Source organism: Dendropsophus ebraccatus, chromosome 9, assembly GCF_027789765.1.
Source record: "Dendropsophus ebraccatus isolate aDenEbr1 chromosome 9, aDenEbr1.pat, whole genome shotgun sequence".
NCBI lineage: Eukaryota > Metazoa > Chordata > Amphibia > Anura > Hylidae > Dendropsophus > Dendropsophus ebraccatus.
The window spans coordinates 114,556,020-114,572,246 of NC_091462.1; the positions used below are offsets into that span (position 1 = coordinate 114,556,020).

The following is a 16,227-nucleotide window of genomic DNA, read 5'->3' on the forward strand; positions in this document are numbered from 1 at the left end:
TATCACTAAGGTTATGACCAATGGGGTCCCTGCTGAACCGGAGAATGTTGTAAAATTGTAGCCCCGAATGAACACTGCAGGCCACATGTGCACAGTAACCACTCCATTCATTCTCTGTGGGCTTTCCAAACATAGACTAACAATGTGCTCAGCAAGTCCATAGGGAGTGAAATGGGCGGTGGCTGCGCAGGCATGGTCTGCTGTGTTCATTCAGGAATACAATTGAACACACTCAAGATGACAGATGGTCCACAAGTTACCCCCTATCTTGCAGGGTGTAGTTGAGTCCAAACGCTGGGACTTCCCTGCAATCTCAAGAACGGGACTCCTGAAGATCCCATCAGAGTACAGCAATGGTTGAATACAGCACAATGAATGGAGCAGCTGCATAGACCCTACACAAGACTTCACAGGACTGTAGGCATCGGCACTTACAGTGAGGAAAGAGATGGAGTCCGTATCGTTCATCCTCTCGTTGGCCATAGTGATTGTCTCTTTAATGTTGTCCTGGTTCTCTTGCATCTTCACCATGTTGGCCTCCATCTCTTTCAGGAGGCTTTCTCCCTGTTCCTGAAGCTGATCCAGAAGTTTCTCTTCTCGTTCCTTCAAGAACGATCGCAGTTTATCAAACTCTGACACAATGTGCTCCCTGAACTCGGACACATTGTTCTGAGGAAAAAGAAAAAAAATAAATAAAAAACACTGTCTACTACACATGAAGGCCAAAGAACAGTGACAGTCTCACCTTGTGCTGCTCAACCTTCTCGCTCTGTTGGCTGGTCAGCTGTTCTGTCACCTTCAGGGCTTCTTCTAATGGAGCCACAATGGCCGACAGCTCTGTCTGCAGAGACAACAATACTTGTAAGGGTTTTCACTACAGGTCCCAAACCTGGGAGTAGAGCTGAATTCATTGAACACAGAACAGCAGAGTTTACACAAACCTACTTTTAAAGGAGAAGTCCGATGGAAATTTTTATTTAAGTATTGTATTGTCCCCAAAACGTTCTACAAATCCCCAATATACATTTATTACGGGAAATGCACATAAAGTGCTTTTTTCCTTGCACTTACAACTGCATCAAGGCTTCACTTCCTGGATAACATGGTGATGTCACTTCCTGGATAACATGGTGATGTCACGACCCAACCCGGCTGCTGGAGAGGATGATGGCAGGGGGACACTGAGCATCCCTCTGCCATCATCCTCTCCAGCAGGCACAGCCCGCACAGCTCTGGGAGTTGCGTTCGGACATCACCATGTTATCCAGGAAGTGACATCACCATGTTATCCAGGAACGAAAAAAGCACTTTATGTGCATTTCCCGTAATAAGTGTATGTTGGTGATTTGTATAATTTTTTGGGGGAAATACAATACTTTAATAAAATTTTTCACTGGACTTCCCCTTTAATTTGTGAACAGGGAAAGTGGAGCACAACCAGGTTGCTTTCCTGAAGTGTGATTACAGCTCTGCATGGGACTATGGGTCCTTTTACACATACAGATAAAGTGCTTAAACGATCGTTAAGCGAATAAGCAATTATTTTATCTTTGAAACAATAGGAGCTTAGAGAAAGATACATCGCTAAGAAAAGTGGTTGTCTTCCTGCACTATGATTTTGTTACATTATTCTTTGTACTACTGTACATGGAAAACTGTGGGTAGGGTGGGGGGCTTATTTGTTTGTGAGGGTAAAGTTTTGTTTTCGAAAAACCTTCATAAAAAAGAAAAAAAGATTTAAGAAAAAAAAACAAAAAAAACACAATTTTGAGGTCAGCTCAAAACATGCAATCAACGACATACGATCAAATTTCCGTTCATCGTTTGATCGCCACATTTACACCAAAAGATTAAGGCTTACATTCAAATGATCAGCCCACGTAAAAGGCCATTTATAATATAATGTGGACCAGAAAGTTCTGACAACTATGAACAAAGAGCATCTGCCAACTCTTTGCGTAGATGCTTTTATAGGAATACTGGAGGATCAGAGGGTGGTGTAAATCTTCTTATACTACAGGATGACAGAACTGCTGCTGACAGATTTAACACTACGTGATTGGTATATCTTGTATCGGTATAAAGTGAAAAATAACAGGGCAACCTATATAGTAGGACAACATCAAAACCTGTGGCTATGAGTTTAGAATAAGATTCCTCACGGCTTACCCTGTAGACTCCCACTGCATCCAGAATGGGCAGGAAGTTGTGACTCGCGTGTTTCAGAGAGTCCCGGCAAATGACACAGCTCAAGGTCCCATCATCCTTACAGTATAGCTTCAGTCTCTCATCGTGCTCAGGACAGTTCTCGGCAGGTTTAGGCCTCTCAGTAGGTTTAGCCGGAGCGGCGGTGGTACCGACAGTCTTCTTCACCAGGTTAGCCAGGGCCCGGTTGGTGGTGTACCTCTTGTCAGTGATGACTTCCTTACAGTCAGGGCAGGTGAAGGATTCCTGGCCATTCCACGCCTTGTCGATGCAGTTACGGCAGAAGTTATGGCCGCACTCCACCATGACGGGATCCTTGAAGAGCTCGCTGCACAGAAGGCAAGTCAACTCTTCTGCAAAATCCCCGGACGACACCGCCGACTTGGTTGTTGGAGAATTTTCAACATCAACCTTAATTTTCTAAAGAAATAATAATGAGAAATATATGAAGTTCACAACTGCAGTATTACAGATCAGAAAGCTTATAAAATTATTACAGAAAGGGAATAAAAGTCTGAAAATGCTGAAACAAGTGAAATATAAAAGTGAGAACATGTGTACAAACAACATGGTTGTAACCGCAGAGCTCCGCTTCTTTTCCTTCATCTTACATCATACAGCCTAACATATAAGACCGACGGATAACAGATTCAGTAAACGGGTAAGAGCAGAAGAAAGACGTTCAGTGCAGCATGTGATCACGGGAAGCTATACAGGCATATAATACATGTAGCCTTATATTACCCCTGCAGGGTGCAACTAGCTGCAGTATGAAGGACATTTCCTAAAGTAAATTGGTTGTGTATGTAGAAACTACACCTCCCAGCATGCACAGCACATAGAGCTGCTGCCCATCTGTTATTGTTCCAGGTCACAAATCATCAAGATATATAGGTAGAATATGAATTACTGGGCGACGTCTTGCACACCATTGAAAGAGCAATTCAACATGGACAAAAGAATAACGGAACGTTGCTCTTCGCTGAAGTACAATATACAAATGTCACTTTTCCCATTCATACACCATGAAATAGGTCGACCTCAATGGAAGATGAGCGGCAGTAGCCCAGCATGGCCACTTCACCCTGGTCGGAGCCGTCTGCTTCTGGCTCTGTTTAGTGTATGCGGGCGCACTGGTTGTGCGGGGGTGCCAGGTCTCTACCGTTCAGATATTTATGGCCTATCCTGAGAATAGGCCGACAATGGAAAAAAAATGAAATTATGAAAATCTGCAATAAGTCTGAATCAGTCAATGGACACTCCAAGACACTGCTGCAGACAGTAAAGGTCCTTTTACATGAGCCGATGACACGCAGCAAAGGAGTGGTGATCAGCGAGATCAGCGCTCAGCTGCAGAGCCTTCACGAGGCTCAATGACTTGATAGATTGTTTATGCATCGTTCTTGGGGAACCCATCAGCTGAGGAGCGAGAATTTGTTTCTTTATTGGCTGATCGCTGGCTCTTTTACAGGATTATCGGGTAATTCCGCGTTCTTGGTCTCATTACCAATAATCGGTCTGTGTGAAGGAACCCTTAGGGCCCTATTATATGGAGCGATTAACTTCTGAATTAGGCCAATTCAGGCATATATCGCTCTGTGCAGTGATCGTCTACTCCTCGGCTGATCATGGTTTATAAATTATCGGCCGTGCATCGCTCCATAAAGCAGCTGATGTGTGGGCGACGACTGATTAATGGGGTACTATGTGTATAGAAAATAATAAAGATTATGCTTACCTCTCCCACTACCTTGTGTCCTCCTGTCTTGTCCCTGCATCCCGAGCTGACCGAAGCCACTACTGAAATCATCGCTGCAGGTACAGCCCGCTCAGCCAATCACTGACCAGAGGCTGTCCAGTCACTGCAGAGATGGGATCAGAAGTGTCAGCGACAGCTGCAGTGAGCAGAGGTAGAGAAGACACAGCAGGAGGACATAGGGCGAGTGTGGAAAGGTAAGCATAGTCTTTATTATTCTACACACTTACAGCAAGAGTCGGGCCATCTAATATGGCCTTAAGGAGGAGACGCTGAAGATCAGACACTTATCAGCTTACCTACCTCCATGCCAGACTAGCCGGTCCAGGGTCCTTTTACACGGGAAGATAGCTGCCCAATAGGAGTAGAGACTGTATTCAAAAGCCACATTTACATTGGCCAATTAATATTGTCTGTGTGCCTGTTCACTGCCATTGTTGTGGCAGCACACGAGGAGATGGGCGGTAAGCAAATAGATTATAGATACGATTATCTGACGAACAAGCATTTGGTCATTGTTGGCTGATGGCTGGGCCATTCCCAGGGGTCAATCACTGACATGTGTCCCTGTGAATGGTCGTTCAGCTGATGACCACCCTGTGTGGAAGGGCCACAACTTCCTTTAATATATGGCCAGCGTGGCCAGCGACTGGCTGAGCGGACTGTGAGTTCAGAGACCCACACTGAAGCTACAGCTGCGGCTCCGGGAAGCAAGCAGAGGGCAGAAGTACACCCGGGGCAGCAGAGAGGTATGTATGGAGTTTATTGTTTGTTTGTTTTTTTTACACCGTCATCAGCCATTGGCCGTACATCTACATGCACCATTGCATGCAGTGATGCGCGCCCGGCGGCCGATGATTTAAGGTCAGGATCCAAAAATACAATCAGCTGATGATCGTTGTCTCCATTACACAGAGCAATAATCGGCCAATCGTCATGATTCGGCCAATTATCGCTCTGTGTAATAGGGCCGCAAGGGTACGATCATACGGTTCAGGTACTAGCAATGCGATCGGAGAACTGCACTTTTTAAATGTTTTTTATTTATTTTTTTTATTTATATAAATGACCAAATCAGCCCCAATCTTTACAACTGCACATCCTTGTATGGTTTTCCCACTGTAGATTCTTATGTGGAAATGCTGTGGATTTTCACAGTGACCATGTGACATTACCCTAGAGCGGCCATCAGCCCTCCTCAGTGGTCCAAGCAGCAAATCATGAAGCATACGGGAATATATACCAGCGACTGGTATCAAATTTGAAAATGCAATGCATATATCCTGAGAAGCATGTCTAGGCAATAGGACTCCGGGAGCTTGTAAGAGAGTTACTCCATCATTCGGTAATATACAAATTAAGGTAAATCAAAGCAAAACATACAACAGTGAAGTCATCTTTATTTAACGTATTACACGGTGACATAGTCAGTTGCATACAAAAAGGATGAGAATCAGAATGAGCGGATCCCAATAACAAAAAATAAAATTAAAAAATGTCCTCCCAAGAAAACCCTCCAGAGACCTGATGTCTAAATATCCTGAGACGTTCTGCCAAGCGTTAGAGAAAAATTTAGGTAAAATAGGAATCCCTGTATAGGCTTTACTTCAGGGGATCCCCTTATACACACACTGTACATTCAGACAGGCTCCCACCATGTTAGATCAGGAAAGCCATTCCTAAAGGATTTCCTTAGCTACAGGATGATACTGGATCCCAACCTTGGATCTGAACATACAGCAAATGTGACAGCCCTTAAGCCTTAAAGGGGTAGTGCGGTGTAAAGCATTATTTCACTAAATAACACACATTATACACGTATACACGTTATACAACTTTGTAATGTGTTATTTAAGTGAATGGCCCCCTTACCCAATGTTTCCCCCCCACTAGACCCGGAAGAGTGATGCTGTATACTTACAGTATCATTGTCGACCCCGGCCGCCATCTTGGGACGACGACATAATCTTCAGGAGGCTGGTCAGACCGCTCCAGCCCTCCCTCATGCCGGCCCCCCTCCGGCATAGTTATACTCAGCCAATCGCAGCTGATGACACTCTGGAGGGGGGCCGGCATGAGGGAGGGCTGGAGCGGTCCAGCCGGCCTCCTGAAGATGACGTGATCATCCCAAGATGGCAGCCGGGGTCGACAGTGATACCGTAAGTATACTGCATCACACTTCCGGGTCTAGCGTGGGGGGGGGGCATTCACTTAAATAACACACATTACAAAGTTGTATAACTTTGTAATGTGTGTTATTTAGTGAAATAATGCTTTACACCGCACTACCCCTTTAACCAATCCAAAGCTGCCCCAAAGAGACAACATCATAGTTTCAATGTGCATTTCCTCCATAATGCAGCAGATACGTAAAAAACATAAATATATATATATAAAAAATGAACCATTAATAAAACTGATCAGGATATGGTCAGTGGAGGGAAGAGAGAATGCGGCTACTCAGCCAGCAGAGAGCAGAAATTTGTGGCAACAGCTGGCAAAGTAGCCCGGGAGGACTGAACCCCGCATTACCTTCGCTTCAGGTGAACCACCATCATCGTTTTTCCGTTTCAGAGGAGCTTTTCCGTCCTCAGTTGTTTCTGGGTCCGTACTGTTAGCTGCCGGCTCTTCTTTCACCGTTTTGGGAACCACAAGTCGGGTTTTGTCCACCCATTCGTTTTGGCGACGGTTCACTGCAGAAACAAGCGAGCTCACATAATGAGGAGGTGGAACGCCCTCTAGACATCAGACATTTAGGGCAATAAGGCAACACAAGAAGGAAAAAATAAATAAAAAACTGAAAATTTTGACAAGTCTTAAAAAAAATAAAAAAAATAAAAAAATTCTGTGACCCAGCTGAGAAGGGCAGAGTGCAGTAAGTGTAACTGCAGGCAAATGGAGGTTTTATTAACACCATTAAGTGTAACCTGTAAATTTAGCTCCAAACAGATCAATTTTACATGGCCCCATCTGACCATTTTGTATAGTCCATTCTTCGTCCAGGGCAGAACATTGACCAAAGGCTCGTGCGGTCTGCCCTGAAAGTCGTTACATCCATATACAAACCCTCTGGGATCTAGGAGATCATCGGTGACATTCCTTACCTCACTAGGTCCCGTTCACCAGTTATTTGGCGCCATTTATGAAGGTTGTTATGGCAGTCTGTGACTCTGGGCAGCAGGGTCACATACCGACAAACTACGAAAATGCTGTCAGTTCTCTGCAGTGGAAAATCCACACCAAATTTTGAGACTCTGATGCAGCTTTGTTACTCGGGATTTTGGAGTAAGGGGGAAAAAAAAAAAAAAAAAAAAAAAAAAAAGTCAATGCATCTCCCACCTGCCGCTGTGAAAATTGCTGAGGATCCGCACTCTCAAAGCAATATCGGCAACAACTGCAGATTTCCGCACTGAACGCCAGGGGAAAATTAGCCATAAATCTACAGCGTATCGAAAGCGTACAGAGAACTGTGGACGAGGTTTCTACTATTCTACATTCACTTTGCTGCCACTGAAAGAATCCACCGTGGCCCAGATTTACTAAAACTTGGTGCAAACGCAGAAATAAAGTCTTTAAGGGCAACAATTTCAGGCCGATAAACTGATGCACCTGAAGACTAATTTAAAGGTGCCCGTACACCTTCAATAACTGTTCAGCCGATTGTTATCTCTTCCATCCTCCCCATACACATGAAATGTTCAGCACAACTGAACGTTTCCGAATTCTCTTCAGGGAGGAGTAAGCCGTAGCCAGACTTCTCTCTCCAAGAACAAAGGTGTTAAGCAGTGAAAATCTTTTATGCCCCATTTTAAGCACTATAACAACTCCACATTGACCCCCAGGGGTAACAGCATGATTATGGCAACTCATAGAATATGAGAGGAGAAAACACACAATCTCCGCCATCCAACAAGTGCATACGAAACCATATAGTCTGTTTTAGATAGTCATGGCAGTAAGGGTTAATGTCTTTCCTCCACATGGGGTATGGGACAAACTGGCCCGAGTGTAAGCCTGATAAGGCTCTATGCATGAGTGCAACCCTTCCCGCACAGGGTGTATCAAGGTATTATCCCTAAACAGGGTGACCCCTACCCTGAGCTACCCCCTTGGTCTGCCCCTAATATACACTCAGTGGTCAAAGGGGAAAGAGTTAAATCAGAAGGTCTTGCAGTAGCAAAAACCTATGCAGACACTCAAGACAAGCTGATCCATGGAGTGAAGGAGAAGGGACTTGTGTACAGTGGCAGGGACCAAATATGAAAACAGCGTCTGAGGAAATGGTCTTCTTTATGTGTAAATTAGGGTCAGACAAAGGGATAGCTTGGGGTAGGGGGTAGTTCTTTTAGGGCGAGTGCCCCGATACACCCTGTGCAAGAAGGGTTAGTCTCATACATAGATCTTCATTGGGGTTACCCTAGGAGTAGCCTGTTACATACCTAATGTGGAGAAATGACATTAACCTGTTTGACCGCCATGACTATCTGAAACGGACTATACAGTTTCGTCTGGACCTATTGGATGGGTGAGATTGTGCTTTTTCTCCTCTCGTATTCCATGAACTGCCATAATCGTGCTGATACAGTGGGTCATTGTGGAGTGGAGTTTTTCTGGACCATTTATATTGTTTTCGTGTGGGGACAGGTGATTAATCAAACTTTCTGCACCAATTCTGCTGCATGTGAATATAAAAGGGAAAAAAAAGAAGGTATCAGAACAGTAAGTGCCGGAAAACAGAGTCACAGATAGTGTAAGCAGAGCTCAGAGACCTCTGACCAGGACGGGCAGGCAGAACTTCGACTACCTGCCTCAAGGTCGTATTACACGTCATCATAGTAAAGTAGCAGCAATCCAGAGCCTATTACACAATTATCAAGGGATTTATAACATACATTACCTCTCCACGCTCCCAGGAGTTCTTCTCGCTTTTGCACACCATTCGCATCCTTTGGTGGAACTTCAGAGCAAGTCTCTGACATGAAAAGCTGCTCAGCCAATCATTGGCCGTGACGGTCCCTATCAGTTCAGAGACCAGCTCTGAAGTTGCGGGGAGAGGGGAGAAGCCAGAAATACAACAGGGAGCATGGAGAGGTAATGTCCAAATTCTATTATTTTATTTACAGATTCATCAGCTGTCGGCCGTGCATCACTATTACACGGAGCCACGTGCGGTCAGTGGCTACTGATTTTAGGTCTGGACCAAAAGACGTGATCAGCCGATCGTTGTCTTTATTACACAGAGCGCTAATCTGCCAAATAAGCCCAATTTGGCAGATCACCAATTTGTGTACTAGGGCCCTGAGGTTAGGTTCACACATAGGAAAATAAAAGGTATATACCAACATCATTCTGAATGAAAATAAAAACAATGTGTGAGCACATGGAAAAAAAAACAGCCGTATTTTGCAAAAGCAAGAGGTAAATAATGCGCGTGTTCATTATTTGGAAGGTTATTCTATACTGTGTGCACTGGTGGCCAATTTCCTATTGAATTCAATGAAGCGCATTATTACATTGAAAATAAGTCCGTACGTTAACCTCTAAATGAGGACCATATTTTTCTTTATGTGAGCATAGCCGTAAAGCACAACCCTTGTGTAATTTGGGGAATCTGACTTTGACCCTGGTTGACATCCAGCAGAATAAATCCACAGGGAATGAAGAACACAGATTACACAGATCAGCAGATTTCACTCGCTCTATCAGAAAATTTAAGTTTGACTAAAAATCCAAATAAGACAATTGTGATCAGTAACCTACTCGAAAAAGCATTCATGAGACAACACTGCACGGTTACATGATAACTTCGGACCATTGCTGTAGGTGGATGTAGTAACAATTTTAAGAAAGGGGTGCACCGTCACTTCAAAGCAAAATAGAAAAAACAAAAACAAATAAAACACCACCACAAACCAAATGGACTCAGGTGCCTCAGGAGAGAAGCGGGCCCACAGGAACGGTTTGGGTGCAACAACGGTCGCCGGTGAAACGTTCATTACTTACAGCCGACATAATGGACAAAGAACTCCTCCCGGCCCGCCTGCTTATTCATTCTGGTTTTCACAACTTCAGCGTCATCTGCAAAGACAAAAGGAAATAAAGAATGAGGGTCCCGTTTGAAAAAAAGTTTTTTCATTCTTGACAATTAACTATTGTGAATAAGTATTTTTTGGGACTACCTACAATCGTTCACCACAACACACAGAATGATAGTCTTTAGTTATGATCACAATTGCGGTTGTTTGTACACTCTAGTATGTGAATGATCGTAATAACGGACGAACAACGTCCACATACACCGAAAGATTAGCGAGTGATTAACAATGATTTCATGGTCAGCTAAAAATATACAATCAACGACACACCAACGATTTTTGGAACATTGCCTGCACACAAGGAAGGATCATGCACACTGTGGAAGAGTGACAGAAATTCTGTTGCGGAATCCGCAGCTCGCGCGTCTCCGTCCGTGTCATAGACTCCATTCTATGCACAGGTAGATTCCTTCATCCGTCCAAAGAATGAACGTGTTCATTCTTCGGACGGACGCCGGAATTCGCCCTGCATAGTATGGAGTCTATGACACGGACGGAGACGCGCAGGATTCAGCAACAGAATTTCTGTCACTCTTCCACAGTGTGCACATACCCTAAAGCTACATACAGTGAGTCCAAGAAGTATTTGATCCCTTGCTGATTTTCTTTGTTTGCCCACTAATAAAGACACTATCCTTCAGCACTTTTAAATGGTAGATACAGTGGTGCCTTGGGTTACGAGCATAATTGGTTCTGGGACTGCACTTGTAATCCAATGCAGATAATTGGTTGCACACCCCAAAAATAATGATTTATTATTGTGAATAACATGTAAAACAGATGAAACAAACATTCAGAAACAGCAGAATATGTGATATTATAAGTTACTGTACAGTATAACAATCAGCATGTGGTGTATAATGTATAGTAACTGTATAACCCTGATAACACAGCAGCTGGATATGTGATATATAAGTTACTGTACAGTATAGCAGCATGTGGTGTATAATGTATAGTAACTGTATAACCCTGATAACACAGCAGCTGGATATGTGATATATAAGTTACTGTACAGTATAGCAGCATGTGGTGTATAATGTATAGTAACTGTATAACCCTGATAACACAGCAGCAGCTGGATATGTGATATATAAGTTACTGTACAGTATAGCAATCAGCATGTGATGTATAATGTATAGTAACTGTATAACCCTGATAACACAGCAGCTGGATATGTGATATATAAGTTACTGTACAGTATAGCAGCATGTGGTGTATAATGTATAGTAACTGTATAACCCTGATAACACAGCAGCAGCTGGATATGTGATATTATAAGTTACTGTACAGTATAACAATCAGCATGTGATGTATAATGTATAGTAACTGTATAACCCTGATAACACAGCAGCTGGATATGTGATATATAAGTTACTGTACAGTATAGCAGCATGTGGTGTATAATGTATAGTAACTGTATAACCCTGATAACACAGCAGCTGGATATGTGATATATAAGTTACTGTACAGTATAGCAGCATGTGGTGTATAATGTATAGTAACTGTATAACCCTGATAACACAGCAGCAGCTGGATATGTGATATATAAGTTACTGTACAGTATAGCAATCAGCATGTGATGTATAATGTATAGTAACTGTATAACCCTGATAACACAGCAGCTGGATATGTGATATATAAGTTACTGTACAGTATAGCAGCATGTGGTGTATAATGTATAGTAACTGTATAACCCTGATAACACAGCAGCAGCTGGATATGTGATATTATAAGTTACTGTACAGTATAACAATCAGCATGTGATGTATAATGTATAGTAACTGTATAACCCTGATAACACAGCAGCTGGATATGTGATATATAAGTTACTGTACAGTATAGCAGCATGTGGTGTATAATGTATAGTAACTGCATAACCCTGATAACACATATCCAGCTGCTAAGTTACTGTACAGTATAGCAGCATGTGGTATATAATGTATAGTAACTGTATAACCCTGATAACACAGCAGCAGCTGGATATGTGATATTATAAGTTACTGTACAGTATAACAATCAGCATGTGATGTATAATGTATAGTAACTGCATAACCCTGATAACAATGCAGCAGTTTGTAGATACAGGATGGAACTGCAGATCCCCATAATGCAGGAGCGTAGTACAACGGGCTAGAATAGAGAAGCAGGAAAGCTGTCAGAGGTCACATGACAGCAATGGGGAAGGGGTGTTTGTTCAGCATGGGAATATGTGGGCATAGTATAGCAGCACTCTCTGTCCGAGGAGACAGGGGTTACAGCTATGAAGAAATTACCCCCACAGTCCTGTCCCCTGATGTAAGCCCCAGCCTGAAGTGGATCTGCTATGATTTGGAAGGTGAGGGAGACTTCCTGGGTCAGAGTACAGCGCTATAGACCCCGCTATACAGACCATGCCCCTCCCTAACTCACGCTCCCACCCAGTACAGGGAGCTCTTAAACCAAGTCACAATTTTGGAAAACTGTGAGCTCTTAAACCAAGTTACTCTCAAACCAAAGTACCACTGTATATTCTAACATGGAGAGACAGAATATCAAGAAAAAAATCCAGAATATAATTTTAAAGAATATATTTTAATTAATTTGTATTTCATTGAGGAAAATAAGTATTTGATCCCTCTCGCCAAACACACTCAATACTTAGTGGCAAAGCCTTTGTTTGCAAGCACAGCGGTGAGACGTTTGTTGTAGTTAACCACAAGTTTAGCGCACACACCAGGGGGAATTTTGGCCCACTCTTCTTTGCAGATTCTCTCTAAATCATGAAGGTTGGTGGGCTGTCGCTTGGCAACTCTGACCTTCAGCTCCCTGCAGATTTTCGATCGGATTGAGGTCTGGCGACTGGCTGGGCCACTCCATGACCTTAATGTGATTTTTCTTGAGCCAATCCTTTGTTGCCTTTGCTGTATGTTTAGGGACGTTATCATGTTGGAAGACCCAACCACGGCCCATTTTCAGAACCCTGGCAGAGGGGAGGAGGTTGTCCCTCAGGATTGTGCGGTACATGGCTCCATCCATCTTCCCAGTGATGCGGTGAAGTAGCCCTGTACCCTTGGCAGAGAAACACCCCCAAAACATTATGCTTCCACCTCCATGCTTGACGGTGGGCACAGTGTTCTTGGGGTCATAGGCAGCATTTTTCTTCCTCCACACATGGCGGGTGGAGTTGAGGCCAAAAAGTTCAATTTTGGTCTCATCTGACCACAAAACCTTCTCCCAATAACTTGGTTCATCTTTCAAATGATCATTGGCATACTTGAGGCGCGCCTCCACATGTGCTCTCTTCAGCAGGGGTACCTTTCGGGCACTGCAGAATGAGAATCCATTGTTGCGCAAAGTGTTGCCAATTGTTTCCTTGCAAACTGTGGTCCCAGCTGCCTTCAGGTCATTTGCTAACTCCTGCCGAGTGGTTGCAGGACGATTTCTGACTGTTCTCAGCATCATTGCCACCCCACCAGGCGAAATCTTCTTTGGAGCATCGGGCCGAGGTCTGTTGATTGTCATGTTATACTCTTTAAACTTTCTGATAATTGCACCAATAGTTGCTACTTTCACATCCAACACCTTACTAATCTTTTTGTAGCCCATTCCAGCTTTGTGAAGGTCAACAATTCTGACTCTGAGGTCCTGTGACAGCTCTTTGGTTTTACCCATGTTGGAGACTTGAAATCTGTGTGATCTGTCTGATTCTGTGGACAGTTGTTTCTCACACAAGTGATTAGTGAGAACAGGCGGCTTCAGGTCAGGTAACAAGTGGATTGGGAGTGTCTAACTGGTCTGTAAAAGCCAGAACTGCTAATGAATACTAAGGGATCAAATACTTATTTCACTCCATGAAATACAAATCAATTAATATATATTCCTTAGATTTATTTTCTGGATTTTCTTTTTAATATTGTCTCTCCATGTAAGAATACATCTACCATTAAAAGTGCTGAAGCAGGGGCGGAACTACCGCCGTAGCAGCCGTAGCGGCTGCTACGGGGCCCCTAACATCAGGGGGCCCGTGGCCTTGGCCCCCCGAAGATGAACGCTTGCAACACCCGGCGGCCGAGCGGGCCTCCCGGGTGTTCAGTGTTCTGACTGACAGCGCGAGAAGCCATAGGCTTCCCGCTCTGTCAATCATTCTTGTGACCGCAAGCAAGCATTCTGCTTGCGATCACAAGAGTGTCCCACCCAATGAGCAGCTCTTTGGTGAAGTCCTGGCAGCGTCATCGCTGAGCACTCAGTGTGCGCCGCCGCGGCTGGGACTTCCGGTACTAAGAACACAAACCGGAAGTCCCAGCCGCCGCGGCGCACACTGAGCGCTCAGCGATGACGTTGCCGGGACTTCACCAGAGGGCTGCTCATCGGGCGGAGGCAGAGAGAAGAGGAGACCGGCGACCGACGGGGGAGCGTGGGGTTAGGTGAGTTATGTGTTTGTTTGTTTGTTTTTTTAATCAGAGGAGCAACACTGCGGGCTATGTGGGGAAGGGGATGCACAATACTGGGGGCTATGTGGGGAAGGGGATGCACAATACTGGGGGCTATGTGGGGAAGGGGATGCACAATACTGGGGGCTATGTGGGGAAGGGGATGCACAATACTGGGGGCTATGTGGGGAAGGGGATGCACAATACTGGGGGCTATGTGGGGAAGGGGATGCACAATACTGGGGGCTATGTGGGGAAGGGGATGCACAATACTGGGGGCTATGTGGGGAAGGGGATGCACAATACTGGGGGCTATGTGGGGGAGGGGATGCACAATACTGGGGGCTATGTGGGGGAGGGGATGCACAATACTGGGGGCTATGTGGGGGAGGGGATGCACAATACTGGGGGCTATGTGGGGAAGGGGATGCACAATACTGGGGGCTATGTGGGGAAGGGGATGCACAATACTGGGGGCTATGTGGGGAAGGGGATGCACAATACTGGGGGCTATGTGGGGAAGGGGATGCACAATACTGGGGGCTATGTGGGGGAGGGGATGCACAATACTGGGGGCTATGTGTGGACTAGGGGATGCACAATACTGGGGGCTATGTGTGGACTAGGGGATGCACAATACTGGGGGCTATGTGGGGAAGGGGATGCACAATACTGGGGGCTATGTGGGGAAGGGGATGCACAATACTGGGGGCTATGTGGGGAAGGGGATGCACAACACTGCGGGCTATGTGGGGAAGGGGATGCACAATACTGGGGGCTATGTGGGGAAGGGGATGCACAATACTGGGGGCTATGTGGGGGAGGGGATGCATAATACTGGGGGCTATGTGGGGAAGGGGATGCACAACACTGGGGGCTATGTGGGGAAGGGGATGCACAATACTGGGGGCTATGTGGGGAAGGGGATGCACAATACTGGGGGCTATGTGGGGAAGGGGATGCACAATACTGGGGGCTATGTGTGGACTAGGGGTGCACAATACTGGGGGCTATGTGGGGAAGGGGATGCACAATACTGGGGGCTATGTGTGGACTAGGGGTGCACAATACTGGGGGCTATGTGGGGAAGGGGATGCACAATACTGGGGGCTATGTGGGGAAGGGGATGCACAATACTGGGGGCTATGTGGGGAAGGGGATGCACAATACTGGGGGCTATGTGGGGAAGGGGATGCACAATACTGGGGGCTATGTGTGGACTAGGGGTGCACAATACTGGGGGCTATGTGGGGAAGGGGATGCACAATACTGGGGGCTATGTGTGGACTAGGGGTGCACAATACTGGGGGCTATGTGGGGAAGGGGATGCACAATACTGGGGGCTATGTGTGGACTAGGGGTGCACAATACTGGGGGCTATGTGGGGAAGGGGATGCACAATACTGGGGGCTATGTGTGGACTAGGGGTGCACAATACTGGGGGCTATGTGGGGAAGGGGATGCACAATACTGGGGGCTATGTGGGGAAGGGGATGCACAATACTGGGGGCTATGTGGGGAAGGGGATGCACAATACTGGGGGCTATGTGGGGAAGGGGATGCACAATACTGGGGGCTATGTGGGGAAGGGGATGCACAATACTGGGGGCTATGTGGGGAAGGGGATGCACAATACTGGGGGCTATGTGTGGACTAGGGGTGCACAATACTGGGGGCTATGTGTGGAAAGGGATGCACAATACTGGGGGCTATGTGGGGAAGGGGATGCACAATACTGGGGGCTATGTGGGGATGGGGATGC

At 45.4% G+C, this 16,227-nt stretch overlaps 1 protein-coding gene and 1 long non-coding RNA gene across 4 annotated transcripts in view; one reads left to right on the top strand and one right to left on the bottom strand.

Moving 5' to 3' along the window:
• The window catches only part of LOC138801615 (uncharacterized), an 86,792-nt gene that overhangs the window by 30,562 nt on the left and 40,003 nt on the right, over positions 1-16,227 (top strand). The window lies entirely within an intron of this gene.
• Positions 1-16,227, bottom strand: part of LOC138801607 (nuclear factor 7, brain-like) — a 32,520-nt gene that overhangs the window by 14,168 nt on the left and 2,125 nt on the right. For both annotated transcript variants that reach the window (XM_069984609.1, XM_069984610.1), the window contains exons 2-6: positions 9,965-10,039; positions 6,494-6,654; positions 2,170-2,625; positions 746-841; positions 436-669 (exon numbers count right to left, since the gene is read on the bottom strand). In XM_069984609.1, coding sequence (XP_069840710.1) covers positions 436-669; positions 746-841; positions 2,170-2,625; positions 6,494-6,654; positions 9,965-10,039 — 1,022 coding nt within the window. The remainder of the gene's footprint in view (positions 1-435; positions 670-745; positions 842-2,169; positions 2,626-6,493; positions 6,655-9,964; positions 10,040-16,227) is intronic.